General features: G+C 33.8%; 1 protein-coding gene across 10 annotated transcripts in view; it reads right to left on the reverse strand.

The window, feature by feature from the left end:
- The window catches only part of DOCK7 (dedicator of cytokinesis 7), a 173,644-nt gene that overhangs the window by 72,280 nt on the left and 82,989 nt on the right, over positions 1-18,375 (reverse strand). For all 10 annotated transcript variants that reach the window (XM_023536213.1, XM_023536214.1, XM_011369542.2 and 7 more), the window contains exons 16-21: positions 17,013-17,083; positions 13,236-13,374; positions 12,257-12,358; positions 7,689-7,775; positions 5,632-5,863; positions 2,589-2,750 (exon numbers count right to left, since the gene is read on the reverse strand). In XM_023536213.1, coding sequence (XP_023391981.1) covers positions 2,589-2,750; positions 5,632-5,863; positions 7,689-7,775; positions 12,257-12,358; positions 13,236-13,374; positions 17,013-17,083 — 793 coding nt within the window. The remainder of the gene's footprint in view (positions 1-2,588; positions 2,751-5,631; positions 5,864-7,688; positions 7,776-12,256; positions 12,359-13,235; positions 13,375-17,012; positions 17,084-18,375) is intronic.

Here is an 18,375-nt window from a genome sequence, read left to right on the forward strand (position 1 = left end):
CAAAAATAAATCCTCACTTATACAACCAATTAATCTATGACAAGGAGACAAGGATACACAATGGGGTAAAGGCAGTCTCCTCAATAAGTAGTAGTGGGAAAACTGAACAGATACATGGAAAAAAATAAAATAGGACTTCTTTTTTATATCATATACAAAAATAAACTCAAAATAGATTAAAGACTTAAATGTAAGACCTGCAACCATAAAACTCTTAGAAAAAAAACACAGGCAGTAAACTTTTTGATAATGGCCTTATCAATATCTTTTTGGATATGTCTCCTCAACAAGGGCAACAAAAGAAAAAATAAAAGGGACTACATCAAACTAAAAAGATTTTGCACAGTAAAGGGAACCATCAACAAATGGTTGCCAAAGGAGTGAGGGACGGCAAAAAAAACGAAAAGACAACCTACCGAATGGGAAAAGACATTCACAAATGATACATCTGATAAGGGGTTAATACCCAAAATATGTAAAAAATTTATACAACTTAACACCAAAACCACAATCTGATTAAAAAATGAGCAGAGGAAGTGGCTCCACAGTGTAATGGTTAGCACGTTTGCTTTACATGCAGAAGGTCCTGGGTTCGCCAGGCCCCGGGTGCACCAGGATCCAGGTGCACCAGGCCCCCCGAGTGTGCAGGGGGTGCCAGGCCTCAGGTGCGCTGGGCCCCGGGTGCACTGGACCCCCTGGATGCACCAGGCTCCAGGTGCACCAGGCCCCCTGAGCGTGCCGGGGGTGCAAGGCCTCGGGTGCACGCTGTGAGCGAGTGGGAGGAGACACCCCACCTTCAGAGATCCAGTTCTTAAGGGGAGACAGCAACATCTGTAGGTCAGGGGTGGAAGTGGGAGGCCGGGGAGCGTGGGTTAAAAAGGGGGGAAAAAATGAGCAGAGGACATGAATAGACATTTCTCCAAAGAGGACATACACCTAGCCAACAGACATATGAAAAAATGATCAACATCAATAATCATCAAGGAAATGCAAATGAAACCACAAGGAGATATAACCTCACACTTGTCAGAATGTCAGAATGGCTATCATCAATAAGTCAACAGATAACAAGTGCTGGCAAGGATATGGAAAAAAGAGAACTCTTGTACACTGTTGGTAAGATTGTAAATTAATGCAGCCACTATGCAAAACAGTATGGAGATTCCTCAAAAAATTAAAAATAGAGCTGCCATACAATTAAGCGATTTGACTTCTGGGTATTTATCCAAAGAAAACAAAAATATTTGGTGTTCACGGAAAGAAAAATGAATAAAGATGTGATACACACACACACACACACACACACACACACACACACACACACACACAGTGGATTATTACTGGGCCATAAAAGAGAATGAAATTTTGCCATTTGCAACAACATGGATGAACCTAGAGGGTATTAAGTGAAATAAATCACACAGAGAACGACAAACACCATATGATTTCAGTTATATGTGTAATCTAAAAAAATAATAATACAAATGAATAAACAACAAAATAGAAACAGATGCATAGTTACAGAGAACAAGTTGATGGTTGCCAAAGGAGTGAGGGACGGCAATAAAAATTAAAAAAATAAAATAAAATGAGTTATCACTATTACTATTATGCCTAGTTTCCACAATGAATATCATAATTATTGTCACCAATATTAATGTTAATGTTGCCAATAGATGCAAAAAAGGGCATTCACCATTATCACTAGTGATGATAACTCATACAAATAGAGTTATCATACAAGTAAGTGAATAGTTGAAAGGTATGCGCGACATGACTAACCGAATAACTAGAGTTATTTTTTTTTTTTTAACTAAAGAGTTATTCAAACTAAGACATCTCCTATGTGCCCTCACCACACCACCAACTCCACTATAACTACTTTGAGCTCTTATATTCAGAAAGGCTATATTATTTTATTGACCATGAAGAGATTAGACTTTTCTAGAGAATAATCTTTTATATTATTGTAGGTTTCACAGGGTTATCAGGAAATGACTGAGACATTATATTTCTTCTTTAATGTCCAATAGCACTCCAAATGACAAATACAGCATTCTATTTATCTTAACACGGAAGGATAAAATGCTTCCAGAGACAGAATAAGTTATTTTCAAGGTTCATTTCCAAGAATTACTTCAACCAAAATCCCTCTAATGCAAATTAAAGGAAGCTGTATAATAATGCTTTAAAATGTAACCTATAATGTAAATGTAACCTGTAATGATGCTTTTAAGCATATTATTTTTAAAATTTAATTTTATATTAGTTTCAGGTATACAGCACAATGGTTAGACATTTATGGAATTTACAGTGATTTCTCCACTTACTCTAGTACCCACCTGCCACTATACATAGCCATTACCATGTAGTTCACCACATTCCCTATGCTGTACTCCCCATTCAGTGAATGCTTTTTAACTACTAATTTAACTCCAGCACCTAGCATAGTCCATAGCACTTGGCAGTCATTCAATAAATGTTGCTGTTGAATGATTGCATCATACTACGGACTATAAGATTATTCCAATCTTGCCATGAATAAATAATCTATGCAAGACAGTTTCATAGTAAAAAGAAAAAAATACCTGGTGATGGTGAATTAGGGTGAGTATTCGGTAGACGAAAAACATAATAGATATATGATGCAAGAAGGCTGTTCCTGCCATGCTGGTCATTTCCTTCCAAGTTTTTGTGAAGCCGATTTGTAATTGATGCCATGGCTTCAAAAGATGCTTGACCTAGATTAACTTTTAAGAATGAGGAAAATATTTTTGCATTAACTTTTTTAGATTCTAAATTCCAAAAGAATCAAGTTATTATCATCTTTATATGCATTAAGTATAGTCATACACAATAAGTGCATAAAGATATTTGATATTAATTTTAACGATATCCTGTATTACCTGAATCAAAAATACTTTCCTAAACAATGAGAAAAAACTCATTTTACTAATTTAACATGAAAATTGTATGGGTTAGCTTAGTCAAAAAACAAAACACCATCCAACAGGTACTCATTATTTTGTAAAACAATAATACAAAGCACATAAGAAAAAAGAAATCTATCTTGTGTATCACCGTTGAGAAGTAACTTCTCATTTTAACAATTTTGCTAAAACGCTACATAGCATACAATGAGCACGTTACTTTTGCTTTAAAAAATCAAAAATGTTAACAGCAAAAGTAGATTGTTTAAAATATCAACTTAAGAAAATAGTGAGCAAACAACTTGATTGAAATAAGTGAATCTGTAAAAGGATTAGAAGGAAAAAAGGCTAGAAAATCAGGTTTAGGTAAAACTGTACAGCATTTTAAATGTCAGATTAAGCAATATCTACCCAGACATTCAAGTCAGTATATAACAAGAATTTTGCACAAACTGGAAAATTCTGGCAGTACACTGAATAAGTGGATAAACCAAACAGCCACTGTGAGCAATATAGTCTCAATCTATGATTTATTTCATCAAGACAGGAAATTATGAACAGATAATGGGACCAATTAAGTTTTTGTAAAAGTAGAATAGTCAGATAAAGTGGTCATTTAGGAAGATTAATCTACATATATTGAACTAGAAGAGAAAGAGACTAGAGTCAGAGAAACTTAAGTGGGGTTTAGCAATCCTACTTGTATTTCTGGTTAATTCATTTTCCTTTTCCTCATAGAAGTAGCTATTCCAAACCATCAGATTCCTCTTCAAAATTCAAGTCCACCTACTCCCTTCTCAGCAATCTTGCTTTTTATTGCTCAGAAAAAAAAAAAAAAGTATATAACAGGAAAGTCCTCAAGTTCTTACTACAAATTTAGCAGAATCTGAAGGGATTTTTATTTCTTGTCCAAAGGAATCAGTGCTCCTCTCCTTTATAAGAATGATCTATCCACCTTCACTTTTGTCCTACAGGCTTGCTTCATGAATTAAACTATCTCACACTCTTACATCTTAAATTTTCTCCCCCACACCACTCCAGTTTCTCAAAGGATATAAACATGCTCAAATCTCTATATTCTTATACCCTAATGGACCCTGCCTCCTCTTCTAACTAAATATCTTTAAAGAGTAGTAAATGCTTTTTGTATTCCTTTCATCATCTACTGTTTACTACTTAATTCTCTGTAATCTAGTTTCTACTTTCACTATTACACTAAAACTATTCTTGTTAATTTCATCAGTGGATACAAGTATAATAGATAAGAGTGGGACTCTAGAGTAATTTCTTGGGCTCGAATTCTTAGGCAAATTTTCAAAGCATTATGTTCATCACTTTACTCATTCATGAAATGGTGGTGCCAATGATACCCATACAGAGTTGTGAGGATTCCATACATTAATATGAATAAAGCACGTAGCACTATTCCTGGTACGTATAAGTCCTACGCAAATGTTTGTTACTATCGATATTATTTTACTTACACAATCTATAACAATTAATAATGTTAACTTTTTTTCTTAAAACCTCCTATGACTCCTGTACTGGTATTCTACAATATTTCTTTAATATCTCTTAACCCACCCTCTCTTCTCCATCCCACTGTCATCTATCTTTTATCAGGACCTCACAGTTTTTACATAAAATTCTACAAGATTCCTAATTTGTCTCCGTACCTCCAGATTTTCCCACTTTCAACCCATTTCCATGCATCACAGTCATCTTTATAAAAGCCAAACTGGGTCACATTACTTCCCTAATTAAGACCAGACCCTTCAAAGGGTCTGGGACTATTATCCTTACAGAATAATAGTCCAGTTCCCCGAAGTGTCATGGAAGACCCTACTTGATCTCCCTCACCACCTATCATCTCTAAACACCAACCCTCCAATTTATAACTAATTATTTATAATTCTCCCAACACTTCCAAGTTCATCTATGTACAATGCACATGCTGTTTCATCTTCCTGGACTAGTTATTAACCTGTCAGACTCCTACTCATATTTAAATTACCCTTACTTACACGCCTCCCCTTAAAAAAAAAAAAAAGGGTCCCAAGGCATCGAATACTCCTTTCCCACTTAACATGAAATTTCTATAACAAGTGAGCTGAATTTTCTTATAAGCTCGACTACATTGCAGGATTTAAGTAAAAGCTGTTAGCAAAAGTAGAGGAGGAAATCTTGGGAAAGGGTGGGAAACAGGAATACTTCTTCTAGAACAATACAGAACTAAAAAAAGAATATAGAAATTTTGAGTTAATGAAGAAAAGAAGAGCTACATTAAATAGAGGAAGCAGGTGAGTGAAATGCAGACTGGGTACATTATATTGCAAGTAAAACGCAACTTGATTTATCTGCTTGTTTTCCTCACGAGTCTGTGAGAGCTTTAAAAGCAAGAACTATGCTTTGGACAATGCCTATCAGTGTATGGGTACATAATAACTGCTTAGTAAATATTTAGTGAATAAATGAATGTGTTTCCATAATTTGAGCAGAATGTGTTTCCATAATTTGAGCACATTTTATAAAAAACAAAATAAAGTTATTTTCTGGCATTAAAAACAAATAAATAACAATCCCCCCTCCCAAATTAAACACAGTCCTTATAGACAGCAAATAGGAATCATGGTTCTAGTTCTGCAAAAGTTAGGAATGCCAAATTATAAACTTCATGATTCTCCAAACAAAAGCAAATTACCTATTTGGCCAGCAATGACAGGAGGTCTAACAACTAGAAGTATCAATTTATCAAGGAGAAGATGAAGAAATCGGACCACTGGTTCCAGCTGAGATGAATTCAAAGCTGAAATACTGCTCTTCAATTCATTTTCTAAGTTATTTTCCATGATTCGCATGTCTCCAATTCGGACTGGGAACATGTGCTCATCCAGAGCATTGACCAAAGCAAAAAACTTGTCAAGATAAGGATCCTAAAACAAAGAGCAAAAGCACTAAACAATTATAAGTGTAAATTCCCGAAACTATGGACAACTAATAAAATATCTCATATTAATTGATTATACATAAAAGTACATAAGTATATACAATATCATTTCCAATTAAACACTACATCTATTTTCATTTATTATTGGAAAATAGTCACTTTAAATACCAGTGATGACTCAAGAAGTCTGTTAATACTAATTAAGGGTTTTTTCCCAGTGTGAGTCTGCCTTATTGTTTTAGAGCTCAGTTACTATGGCAGGTTTGTTGGTGACCTACCTGTGCTCATTATTAATTTATTGCCTCTCAGCTCCATCCAAACCCATCACCTTTGCCACATTTTGTAGTACTGGGACTAGACTCTTCAAACCACATTTCTCCTTTGTCAGGTGGCTTGTGGTTAGGCTCTGACAACGATGGTACAGGAAGCAGCCTGCTAGGCCTGAGTAGTTAGTTAGCAGGGACCTTTCTGCTGTTTTCCTGGCAGCTAACAGATGTGAATGCTGGTGGCTCAGAGGTGAGGGACATGGGTAGCAGCATTTGCCACAGCAATGATGGCTCTCATAGTTCGCAGTAGGTGCCCTCCACCAAGTTCTTCAGTACTAGTGTGGCAAGCAATGTGTTCCTGTGGCAGTGGCGTCCTCTCCTCAGAGATCCGATTCTCAGCCTTCAGGATCCTTCTTTAGGTTTCCAATTTCCCTCCTTATCACATCCTGCAATTGCTATCTCTGTTACAATTATAGAATTCTCTTTTACTCCATTTAGTAGTGAATCACCTTTAACCTAGTTAATAATTATTTATATGCAAATCTTATCTGTTCAAATTACTGGCAGTTTCCATCTCCTGACTGCTCTTATTTAACCTCCTATACACTAACAGAACAGCAGTCTTATACAAAGCAGTAAGTACCCACTCTCAGGATACACGCCTGCTTTCTCAGCCTCTTTTATACCTAGGTGACCATGTGTTATAGTTCTGACCAATGGGATGTGAGCAAAGTCTGCAGAAACTCTGGGAAGACTTTTGCTTTTTTAATGATGAAAATACACTTTAAGCAAAGGTAATAATGCTGAACAGCTTCACATTTATAACTCTAATATTGTTCTAAATTGATATGTATGTTTTAAACAAGTAAAAAATAATTCTATGGAGTTCTAACTATATATCCAGTAAATTTCAAAGAGCTACAAGCATATTCTAGAAATACAGTGAAGAATAAGGAGTAAATCCCTAAGAACTCTTTCCATTTGAAATACCTATGTCTATCCAGGAGAGATAAAATAAGATAGATGGTGCTTTTTCAACTTCAAGCATTTTGCTATGTACCAGAAATTTAACAGAAAAAATTACTTAACTGTTAAATGAAGTCAGTGACATTCTGGAAAACAAAATATTTGCTTTTGTTGACATTAAATGACATTTATTGATTTCTTTACAAAGTTAACTTCTAAATCTATACTTTTTTTTTTTTTTTTTTTAATTTATGCCTACAGTACCTGGTCTTCATAAGTGGTCTCCCATCCAAGTACTAACCAGGCCCGACCCTGCTTAGCTTCATGAGATCATACATTGGGCTTGTTCAGGGTGGCATGGCTGTAGACCACAGACTGTGGCTCCACTGGGGTGTGAACCCAGGACCTTCTGCATGTAAAGCAGACATGCTAACCATTACACTATGGAACCACGTCCATAAATCTATACATTTTTAACTCTCATTAAGTCTTACAGCAGATAGCAAAATGGATTTAAGTACTAAACAATATGTTCAATTCATTCAAGTGAAATTTGATCATAAAATTATTAAAACTCACTTGCGTATGGATAGATGAAACAGCAACAACTTCAACATTAAAAACACCTTTGTGATTATCTACCCATTTCATGCCAGGTAGAGGAACCTATAAGATATTAAATATAATGATCACAGATGCTTGATTATGAATTCTGAAAACAAAAAAATTATATTTCAATGAGAAAAAATATTGTGAAATGTATTTTATGTACTTTAAATAAATGTAAAACATTTTCTTATTACAAAATCAGTATGTTCTCTACAAGAGAATTAAAAGGCTAGAGGAAAAAAAAGCAGAAAATATACTCAAAATTCTATCTTTCCAACAACATATTCCTTTATATCATTCCAAATCTTCCTCTATGCAAATGTATTTTTATGCACACTCGTACATAGGTGATATCAAACATATTTTGAAACCTGTTTTTCACATTGTGAATCTCTTTTCATGTCAATAAATTCACATTTATAATATCATATAATAGTTGATATTTTATTTTTTCTATTTTAAACACTCTTATTATGTTTTAATTGGACTTTAAAATATTCACAAGCAAAGGAAGTCTGCTGTTTAAAAGATAAAACATGAAAGTTAATTAAAATTATATTACATAAATTTATTTTTAAAAGAGAGCACATTATTTCTTTCTATTCCTCCTGCTAAGCACTGCTTAAAAACCCTGAACATGATATACAAAATAAACAAAGACTTAAAGGTGAATAGAAGAATGCAGATAGGGACCTCAGGACTGGAACTATAAGGCAGTGTTCCTTGGGTTTTATTTTTATCTCATATCCTGGACTAGGTGCTAGAGAAGCTGGCAACACAGAAATGCCAAAAGGAGCAGACAAAAAAAAAACCTCCAAGAAAAGCCTGCTCTCTTTAGTCAGAGCCAAGAATTGCCCTACTCTGGCCAAACGCAAAGAAACAAATTGCAGCCCCACCCCACCTCCAGAGGCTGAGTGAGGAGCTTGGGTTTCCACCATCAGCTGGCTGTAATAAGGTGCCAGATCCCCACCTCATCCCACACACATTGGGTGGTATCAGAGAAGACAGAGATGAGAGTCGATCCCTGCCCAGTGGTACAAGTACCCCCACCAACAGTGGTGTCAGTGGAGGCCAAGAGGAAAGCAGTACCAAGGTGCCCTGCGCTCTTCACAACCAGGGCCTGTCAGCAGAGGCCTAGCAGAGAGCCTGAAATCCCACTTCCATCCAATAATAAGCCCGTACCCCAACCCATTGCAGGGTGAGGAATGTGAACTTTTACTTCTACCTGGCCAAAGCCCCTCCTCCCACTCCCACTGCTAAAATACAAGACTTAAATAAGATTTAGAATCAATAATACTTGAAATGTTCAGGATATAATAAAGAATCATGCATCATACCAAGAACCAGGAAAATCTCAAATGAGAAAAAGACAACTGATACCAATACTAAGATAACACAGACTGGACAGATTTGACAGACTTTTAAAGCAGCCATCATAAAAAATAATTTCAATAAGCAGTTGTGAATATCTGTGAAACAAATGACAAAAAATAGAAAGTCTCAGCAAAAAAATAAATAAAATATAAATTTCTTTTCCATTGTTTCGTATTTTTATGTGTAAAAGAAAACCAAATGAAGTCAGTCTTCTGTTACAAAATTCAATATAAATAGGTAAGAAATGTAGTATCTCTACTGAGGCAGATAATATAGGTTTGGAAACATTTTTGGGGAAAAAAAGCTGGTGAACTGAAATTACTCAAAAGAAAAAACAGTACTAGCTCTTTCAACCCAAAACACTGTTTTCAGTTATAAAAAAATAAAATACATGAGTAAAATATGAACATATATTTCTTTAAAAATAGTGATTCTCAAAGTTTGATCTGAGAATCAGCAATATAAACATCCTCTGAGCACTTGTTAGAAATGTATATAATCAAGCCCCAACCCAGATCTATTGCATCAGAAACTCGGGGGGTAAGGTTCAACAATTGTGGTACAACAAACTGTCCAGGTGATTTTGATGCTTGCTAAAGCAAGCAAGCTGTCTTAAAATATTCTAACAAGCAATGTGATAACAGAGGCAAGCACTACTTTAACATTTTTGATGTGCTTGGCACCATTCTAAATGCTCTGCATACTATTGTATCATGCACTCATCAACATAACCCCTTATTATAAGCATAAATTATTCTTCTCAATTCACAAATGAGAAAATTCAGGCACAGAGAGTGTCTTAGCTTGGGCTGCTATTATAAAATACCATGCGCTGGGTGGTTTAAACAATAGAAATTTATTTTCTCACAGTGTAGAGACTGGAAGTCCATATTCAAGATACCAACATCGTCAGTGTCTGGTGAGAACCTCCCTAGCTAGCAGATGGGTATCTTCTCACTTCTCACTGTGTCCTCACAAGAGACAGAACAAGCTCTGGTTTCTCTTCTTATAATTAATTCTATCACAAGGCCTCACCCTCACAACCTCATCTAAACCTAATTACTTCACAAAGGCCAAATATGCAAATACTATCACGTTTGAGGGTTACAAGTTCAACGAATGAATTTTGGGGTGACACAATTCACCCATAGCAGAGAGATTAAGAAACTTACCCAAGGTCACCCAACTATAAGTAGTGAAACCAATAGTGAAATCATGCAAATTATGCTATGCTTCCTTCCAAAGTATATGAGGTTTAAAAAACAGCAAAAACTTTCACAGTCTCACATCCCTTCAACAGCTAACTTTGCTAAATTTGGTGTATGTTCTCTAAACTATTTCCTATGCAATTATTAATATATACTTACTGAGTTTGGTTGCTACTACATTGCTTATTTTTATGTTTTTACCATAAATACTTTATTGGGATATTTAAATCTATATCAGTCCTCTTAGCTACTGCACCATTATATGGACGTACAAAAATTTCATTAAACATTAAACTCTTGGTTGCTATGCAGGTCATTTCCATGGTTTTTTTTTTTTTTTCCCCCACTAATATCAGTAACTCTGTAATTTTTCTGTTTAATTCATACAAATATTTACTGAAGTGTACAGAGTTTTCTAGATACTGGGGTTTCATAGTAAACATAAGATCTGTTTTCAGGAAATTTACCCAACCATCTAGCAGGGACAAATAAAAACAAATAAAAAAATAATTTCAGGTAGTAGTAAGTATTAAGTAAATAAAATTGGATTAAAAATGATAGAGTATATTGGCAGTGTGGAGGAAGGAAGGGTTGAAAACTTATAAAGAAAAGATGTCTCTGAGGAAGTACAATTCAGATAATGAAAAGAATCCAGCCATGTGAAGGTCAGGAAGAGGAAAGAGAAAATTCAAAGGCCTAAAGGCAGGAAAAAGTTTGAAAGAAGCTGTAAGTACAGAGAGAAGGCGTGCAGTTATGATAGAAGATGATGTTGGAGAGGTGGAGGACCACAGATCAGTCAGAGATTTGTAGGTCATGGAGAAAAATTAGGATTATATTTTAAGGACAATAAAAGGGCAGGTGAATATTTCATTTTGATCATAAAAATAAATACTACATCTTGGTAATATGATGCTGAATGAAAAATACAAGTCCCAGAAGGTTATATATAGGATAATAACATTTTGTTAGAATCATAAAATAAGTAAATAATGTAATTTTTAGGCACATATATAAAGTAGTTTTAAAAGGCTAGTTTTCAAAACAACATGAATATACTTAACGTCACATAACTGTACATTTTAAAATGGAAAATTCCATATTATGTATATTTTACATAACATAAGTATAAAGGGCCTGAGATGAGAATGTGCTTTTCATGTCTGAGGAACAGCAAAGATGCTGTGCTATGTGGCTAAGGCAGAATGAGTGACAGAGAATGGTGAGAAAAGAGGTCAGAGCAGTAGCGTTACCTTACGTTGCTTTTTAAAAATAAAAATAAAAATAAAACTTTATTTGTGAATATTGAGTTCTAATCTGAAAATAAATGTCACCAGTACAACATTCACAATACATATTTTGGATTAACATTTGCAAACGGTTATGGTCAAAGCCTTAAGAGACTGGAGATTATGTAACAGTTCTCTCAAAAGGCACTTTGGTTTTTAAACAGTGGCTACTGATTCTTGATTAAGATTTTTCCAATATTTTTGTTTTTTTCAAGTCACATGTCATCATCAAAGCTGCTAATGTCTCTTGTACTGCATGTTTATAGCTACTTTACTTTCACATATATGATCGTCAATTACAAAAAAAGATTCTAAAAAATTAATTTATATCTATTCTCCCTCCACCCTTTTAGTGAAATGTTTTCTGCTAAAAGAAATATTTATATAAAGAAGATTCTCATGTTATAATATAAAACTTCTCCAAATTTGTCTTTCCTTTGAGTTTATATTTCATGTACTCCTTTGATTTTAAATAAACTTATATTTTTAGAAATAATATAAAAGCTTCTAAGTATTCTAGAGAGTAATTTTAATTCTAGGACAAATTAATATTACTTCATTATTTACATGGTTATAGACAGAATAGCAAGGTCTTGTTTGAGAAAAACACCTTTGTAATGAAAAACCCATTTCATCCAGTCTTGAGACTATCAACATGAGAGATACCGACCTCAGGAGACAGAACAGAGTAAGCCTGTGGTGGTTTTTCCAATGAGACCGGTAGACAAAACTGCCCAGTCTTTAATCGTCCATTCTGAAGCATTGGTATCCACTTTTAAATAAAAAGGAAACAATATTCATTTAAATATGTTTGTTACATAAATGATTACTTGGAAAATTTATTTTAAAAACTTGATATGAGGCACATTTGTCACACATCCCCAAACACCAAAGAGATTTAATTATCTAATTATGAAATTTCCCCTACAATATTTTGTTAAGGATGATCCCCAAAACATTATTATGACTAGCTAACTATGCAATATTTAAATCTATAGGAGGTCCTTATTAGCTAAGGGAAAGTTGGTGGTAGAAAGTTGGTAGCCACAAAGTATATCAATTTTAAAGTGGGGTAATAGTGTCAAAGGAAATAAGGATGTGAATTTTGAAAGCAAAGTTAAAAAGTATGACCATAAATTTAATATCTTACATTTAGCAAACTGATGTCACAAACTGCAAGAAGACAGAAAATGAATCAAAGGTTGAATTTTCTCTTTTGGGTAAGGCATGATTTTTCTGACAAAAATGTGATAGCACCTTATGATGTCCTTCACCTTAGGTTTACCTTTGCAATTCGATCATAAAGATCTTCAAAAAATACTCAAAGGTTTAATTGCCTTTAATTAAAGCAATAATATATGTATTTAATTGCCAAGGGTCTCTTTTAATCAATTTACATTCAAACTATCTCTTCTGAAGAACCCTTCAAATTATTATATTTATACTGTACTGTTGGGTAAACACACAATAATCAGGAAAAACACCTAAGTGTTTATACGTGCCAGTTAATCAATACATTAATAGGCGTTTTCTTGACTCTTCCTAACCAATGTGGGGAATCAGATAAAAACTATTATACCAACTATATCTTAAATGTTGTAATTATTTTTAAGATCAAAGAGCTAAATATTTAATAAAAACATACTTACTGTATATCCCACAGGAGTTTCAAGAGGGGTATTTTGCTTTTGTTGACAACTAACATGATAAAAAGTAAAAAGCAAGTGATGATGGTCAGTTAAAGTAGCAGGGAGTTTAACTTTGATTTCTTCATGAAAATCAGGAGACCTTACGAAAGAAACAAAACAAAACAAAAAACAGATCAATAGTCAGTAAATTGTTCAAAATAAATAATTACTGCATTTGTATATTTGAGTGATTTTTAATTAATTTCAGGATTCATGCTTAATTTTTCTTCTGGCCTAAATATTTTCTTTATTCCCAAACCCTAAGTAACTAACTCCTACTTCCAGACGAGGGAGCTGCCACTGTTTCTGAAATTTCTCATCCCATTTTTATTAATGGGCTGAGTAAGCCTGCTATTTGAAAATGCATTAATAATCACCACCTTGATGCTGAGGTCTTCATTAGATTGGAAACTGTATAAAAGAAGAGACTAGGGCAATGCTTTCTATATTTATAAACCAATTCTAATACACATTACATAGAAAAAAATAATATGAATTTTTGTAAGAGTAAACTTTAAAACCATACCAGAGAAAAGCATTTTACTGTTATAGGACTACAGCTTAATTTGAATTATCCTTTTGTAAAAAAGAAAAAAAGGTATCTTTAGACAACTTAGTATAAAGTTGGGATCTTTATGAAATGTCTTACATCAATTATCCCCTTGCTAAAGAGATAAATAATGTTACCAAAACATGAACTAGTGTGTTGACTACCGGCTCAAAGAAAAGAAAAATATCAGGGAATACCCACAAATTACACCTGCCCCACAGTTTAGAAGTACTCCCAACCACTTATAAGAATATAACAGATATCATATTTGATCAAACTAATGGCATTTTCATCTCGATATTCATTGAGAATGGCCCCAAGAATATTTTCATAGGAAAATATGGCTGCTATTTATACTATAAACTTAAAAGGGCTAGGACCTTAGCATCCCAACCTTCCATATTCAACTAGTATCTCTCAGAGTTATAGTCAATGAAAATGCATTCAAACCATATGGCTCCAACTACCTTTAAAGTGAAGGCTGTCCCACCTATTAGAGTTTTTTTCTCTGATGCTAATTGGTCAAATTTTCTTCCATCTCAAATAAGCCTCGAAAATGCTAATGGATGTAGATTTGGTCACAGAAATGTTAAGTGAAATGAGGCTTTTAATATCCACAGAGAAGATAGTTAATGCTGGCTATCTGAGAATTTGACAAATTTGGTGAATAAAAGATGCTATACATCATATTACTGATCTCACTAGTCACCACTGAATTATGAGAAAGTTGAATTTACTAGCAATGTTAGACGGTACTGTCATTTAAATTCTACTAATGCTGAGAGCAACAAAAATAAAGACTTAGCCACAAACTGAGATATTTTTTAGAAATTACTACCTTCTTTATTAATATCTTTACTGGTATTGAGTGTTTTAGTTTATTTCTTTCCTCAAATCACATTGTGTGAAGACTGTTATAAAAAATTAAAAATCTACCAGTTATTCATCGACAAGTGAATTGCCCACCTTTAGGCTAAGCATTATATTACTTTTGTGGTGGTTTTAAAGGTGAACACAAAAAATAATTACTCTCAAAAATATGTAATTTAGTAGAAATATAAATAAGACACATATATAACAATAGCTATGCTATAAAGCAGAGGTTGGCAAACTATAGCCCACATGCCAAATCTAGTCTACTGCCTGGCTTTGTATAGATCAAAAGAATGGCCTTTATATTTTTAAATGATTGAAAAAAAATCAAGACTAACATTTCACTTGAAATAGTAAATGAAATTCAAATTTCAGTGTCCACAAATAAAATTTTATTAGAAGACGGCCATGCCTATTCATTTGCAACTTTACTTGTTGTCTATGGCTGCTTTTATACTACAAAAGCAGAGCTAAGTATGTACAATGCAAATCTTATGGCCCACAAGACCTAAAATATGTACTATTTGGCCCTTTGTGGAAAAAGTCTGCCAACCCCTGGTATAGAGCATATAGGGTAAGTACTTAAAAGAACAGAGTTGAACTGATTACTTCAAGATTTAGATGAGGGAATTGTATTTAAGAGGTGCTATGTAATATAGGCCTTAAAGAATAAGTAAAAGTTCAATAAATAGAGGGATTGTAATAGAAAAACAGATCCAATAAAGGACCCAAAACAGGACAGCACAGAATACATTTAGTAATGAGGCGGAAAGAAAATCATCGAGATGTAAAAGATAACTGGATATTAGAGAAAAAAAGAAGGCAGGCAGGGATGTCTTAAATTTTGAGTCAGAGTAACTGGAGAAATGGTGGTTCCATTAATTAAAATAAACAGTGAGACAGAGATAGGGTCTGGAAGAAGGCCAGGGATAAATATGCAGAAACTGAGGAGGCAGCAGAGAACCCAAATGAATATGCCCAACAGGCCACTAAAAATACATGTTTGTACCTCAGAAACGTTAGGGCTGAAAATAAGAGTTGTGAACAATCCACATAAAAGTAAAAGTTGTAGCATTTTCATTGAATGTAACTCTGGGAAACACATATAAGATTATTTAGGAAGAGAATATTATAGAACAAGAGGGTTAAAAATAAAACCTGTGTTTTGTGTGCAATGTCTATACTTAAAAGAAAAATTAGAATAATTACTATAAAAGAAAAAAAGTGTTCAAAGAAATAGAAGGAAATTGAGAGAAGGCCATAAATAAAGGTGAGAAAGAAGAAAGTTTTAAGGAAGACAAGGAAAAAAACCACAGTACACAATAGCACTGCAAAAAGACTTCTGTTTCTTTAAGAACAGAAAAGTTAAGCTTCTTTTTGACAATAAGAGGTGGAGCCAATGAAACAGGAAACTGATGATGCAAGGGAAGGGATAACTGATGGAGTCATATTCTGGAAGAAGCTGGATAAGACTGACAGCAGAGGTGAAAAGATTTGATAGTGGGCAAGGCAAGGGCCATTACTATCTTTGAAACAAGGAAAGGCAGATCAGTACAAAGATAATTTGAGGTGAAGAGTAGAGAAGCTGATGGATCTCAGGTTGGATGGTCTCCATTAGCTTAATAAAGTAGGAAAGCTAAAAGCAGAGCAAATGAAGTAGGAGCTAGAGAAAGGGGGAGAAAGGCTTAAAATAACTATTGCCAAATGAGAGAAAGGGTAAAAAATGTGATGACAAAAAGATTACCAAAGTGTGGCAGGGCCAAAATCAAGATAAAAATAAAATAAAATGAATTACTGTAGCTCCATCACAGAATAAAATAACATTGATTTGTGACTGGTACAATTCTGTGATTTTTCTCCAACAGCATTAAATTTAAAAAGAAAGAAATTAAAGGTTATCCAAAGTTAACAATTTCCCAAAGAAGTAACATGGAAAGGCACTAGTGAAAGGATTAATGGATGTTTAGAATAACACCAATTTAACTAAGGGGTTCAAGCTTAAGTAAAACTACAAAGTGTTAGGAGAATATAATAGGGAAAGACCAAAAGGACCAGAAGCCACAATGATAATCAATAATATAACAAAAAAAGAAAGAATCAGAATTTGATAGAAAAGATGTTTTGTGTCTGAAGTCTTACATTTGAGATGTCTATGGAAAATGTGCATCTCCAGATTGAAAATTATAACTCTGATGTCAACTGTCTTGAATTTGCACAATCAGTGCAGCAAGGCATTCGGTAAACACACTAAGGTGAGTGCTAACAATGGCCACTGAGGAGTGAGTAACTTTGAAAGAAATATTTGAATTCAGTACCTGTTATGATATACTACGGCTGTATAGGCTTCCTTTGAAAATTCTGAACAGCTAGATTTACCAAAGATTACCTGTAACAAATAACAGCATGTTGAAACTTTGTTGTAATAAATGCTGAATGTTTCATATCTATGTAAGAATTGTCTGATTTAATAACTATTTGAGAACAATGGGCAAAATCAGCCCAATGAAGAACAATGTGCCTACTGACGTTCATTAATCAGTTCAATTGCTTAATTCTAAATTTCTTTTCAACTATAGACCCATCTGACATTCAAACATTTGAAAAGTTTCTATCCATTATATTTATATCTCTTGGGCAATAAGGTACATTTCTTTCCCTTTTTTTAAAAGAAGGTGAGGAATTCATTTTAAAATCTGGATGTAGCACATCATTTGGAATTTATATAAGAAATATGGCCCTAGAATGGTGGCATATATCTACTATACAAATTGGTGGGTTCTCCATTAAAACAGCAGTCATTCTGAAAGTCAAATATATATTATTTATAAATGATATTTAAAAATCCTATTTTAGGTCAAAATATATATCCTTTGCTTCGAGTACTCCCTGCAAGCTACTCTACAATGAAGGAAGACATTCTATATATTCTTACATATATGTTTTTTTAAAAAATCCACCACGTTAAAAAAAAATACTATATTATTTTTGAAAAATAATTCAATCTTACATATCTGCCTCTTGAATTCTAACAAAAGCTGTGGTTAATTAGGGCAGCAGATTAGATCAATGGCTTAATGATGTCAAGGTCATAGCTATGATTCCTATGTGAGATAGTTAGGCTTGCAATATTATCTAGCCATAGATAAAACTCTTATATTTGGCCAGCCATCTCTACATATGCATGAATAAGTATGTGGGCATGTTATCACAGTTCCATTAACACAACTGGTAAAATTCAACACTTATTCCCTATACAAAGGGATTAATTGGCACCATCCCAAAATAAAAAGAACACATTAACAGGTACTTAGTCTCTTTTTGCAACATCTCAAGCAGGTCCTTTTATTTTAAGGGTATGTCAAAGTGTAACAATTATGACTATCCTAGGTAACTCTAATTTCATCAATTTGCTAAGAAAACCTTACTATGTTCTTATAAAATGTTGTTCCAGTGCCAGAATTATGAAGTTTATGATTTTATCATATCAACATTATATGATCAAAAAATTCTTAGGTCTCATTTAAATAGTCCTTATTTAAAAAAAAAATAGGTAAAATCTATCTATGTTTATATACTCTTTCAAACCAGCCTCTCACATAAACCTGAAAGCATTATATTTTCATATGACTAATAATACACAAATAAAGACATGCAGTACCTTTTTCCCTCTGAGAAGCT

This window comes from Pteropus vampyrus, unplaced genomic scaffold (genome assembly GCF_000151845.1).
Source record: "Pteropus vampyrus isolate Shadow unplaced genomic scaffold, Pvam_2.0 Scaffold151, whole genome shotgun sequence".
Classification (NCBI taxonomy): domain Eukaryota; kingdom Metazoa; phylum Chordata; class Mammalia; order Chiroptera; family Pteropodidae; genus Pteropus; species Pteropus vampyrus.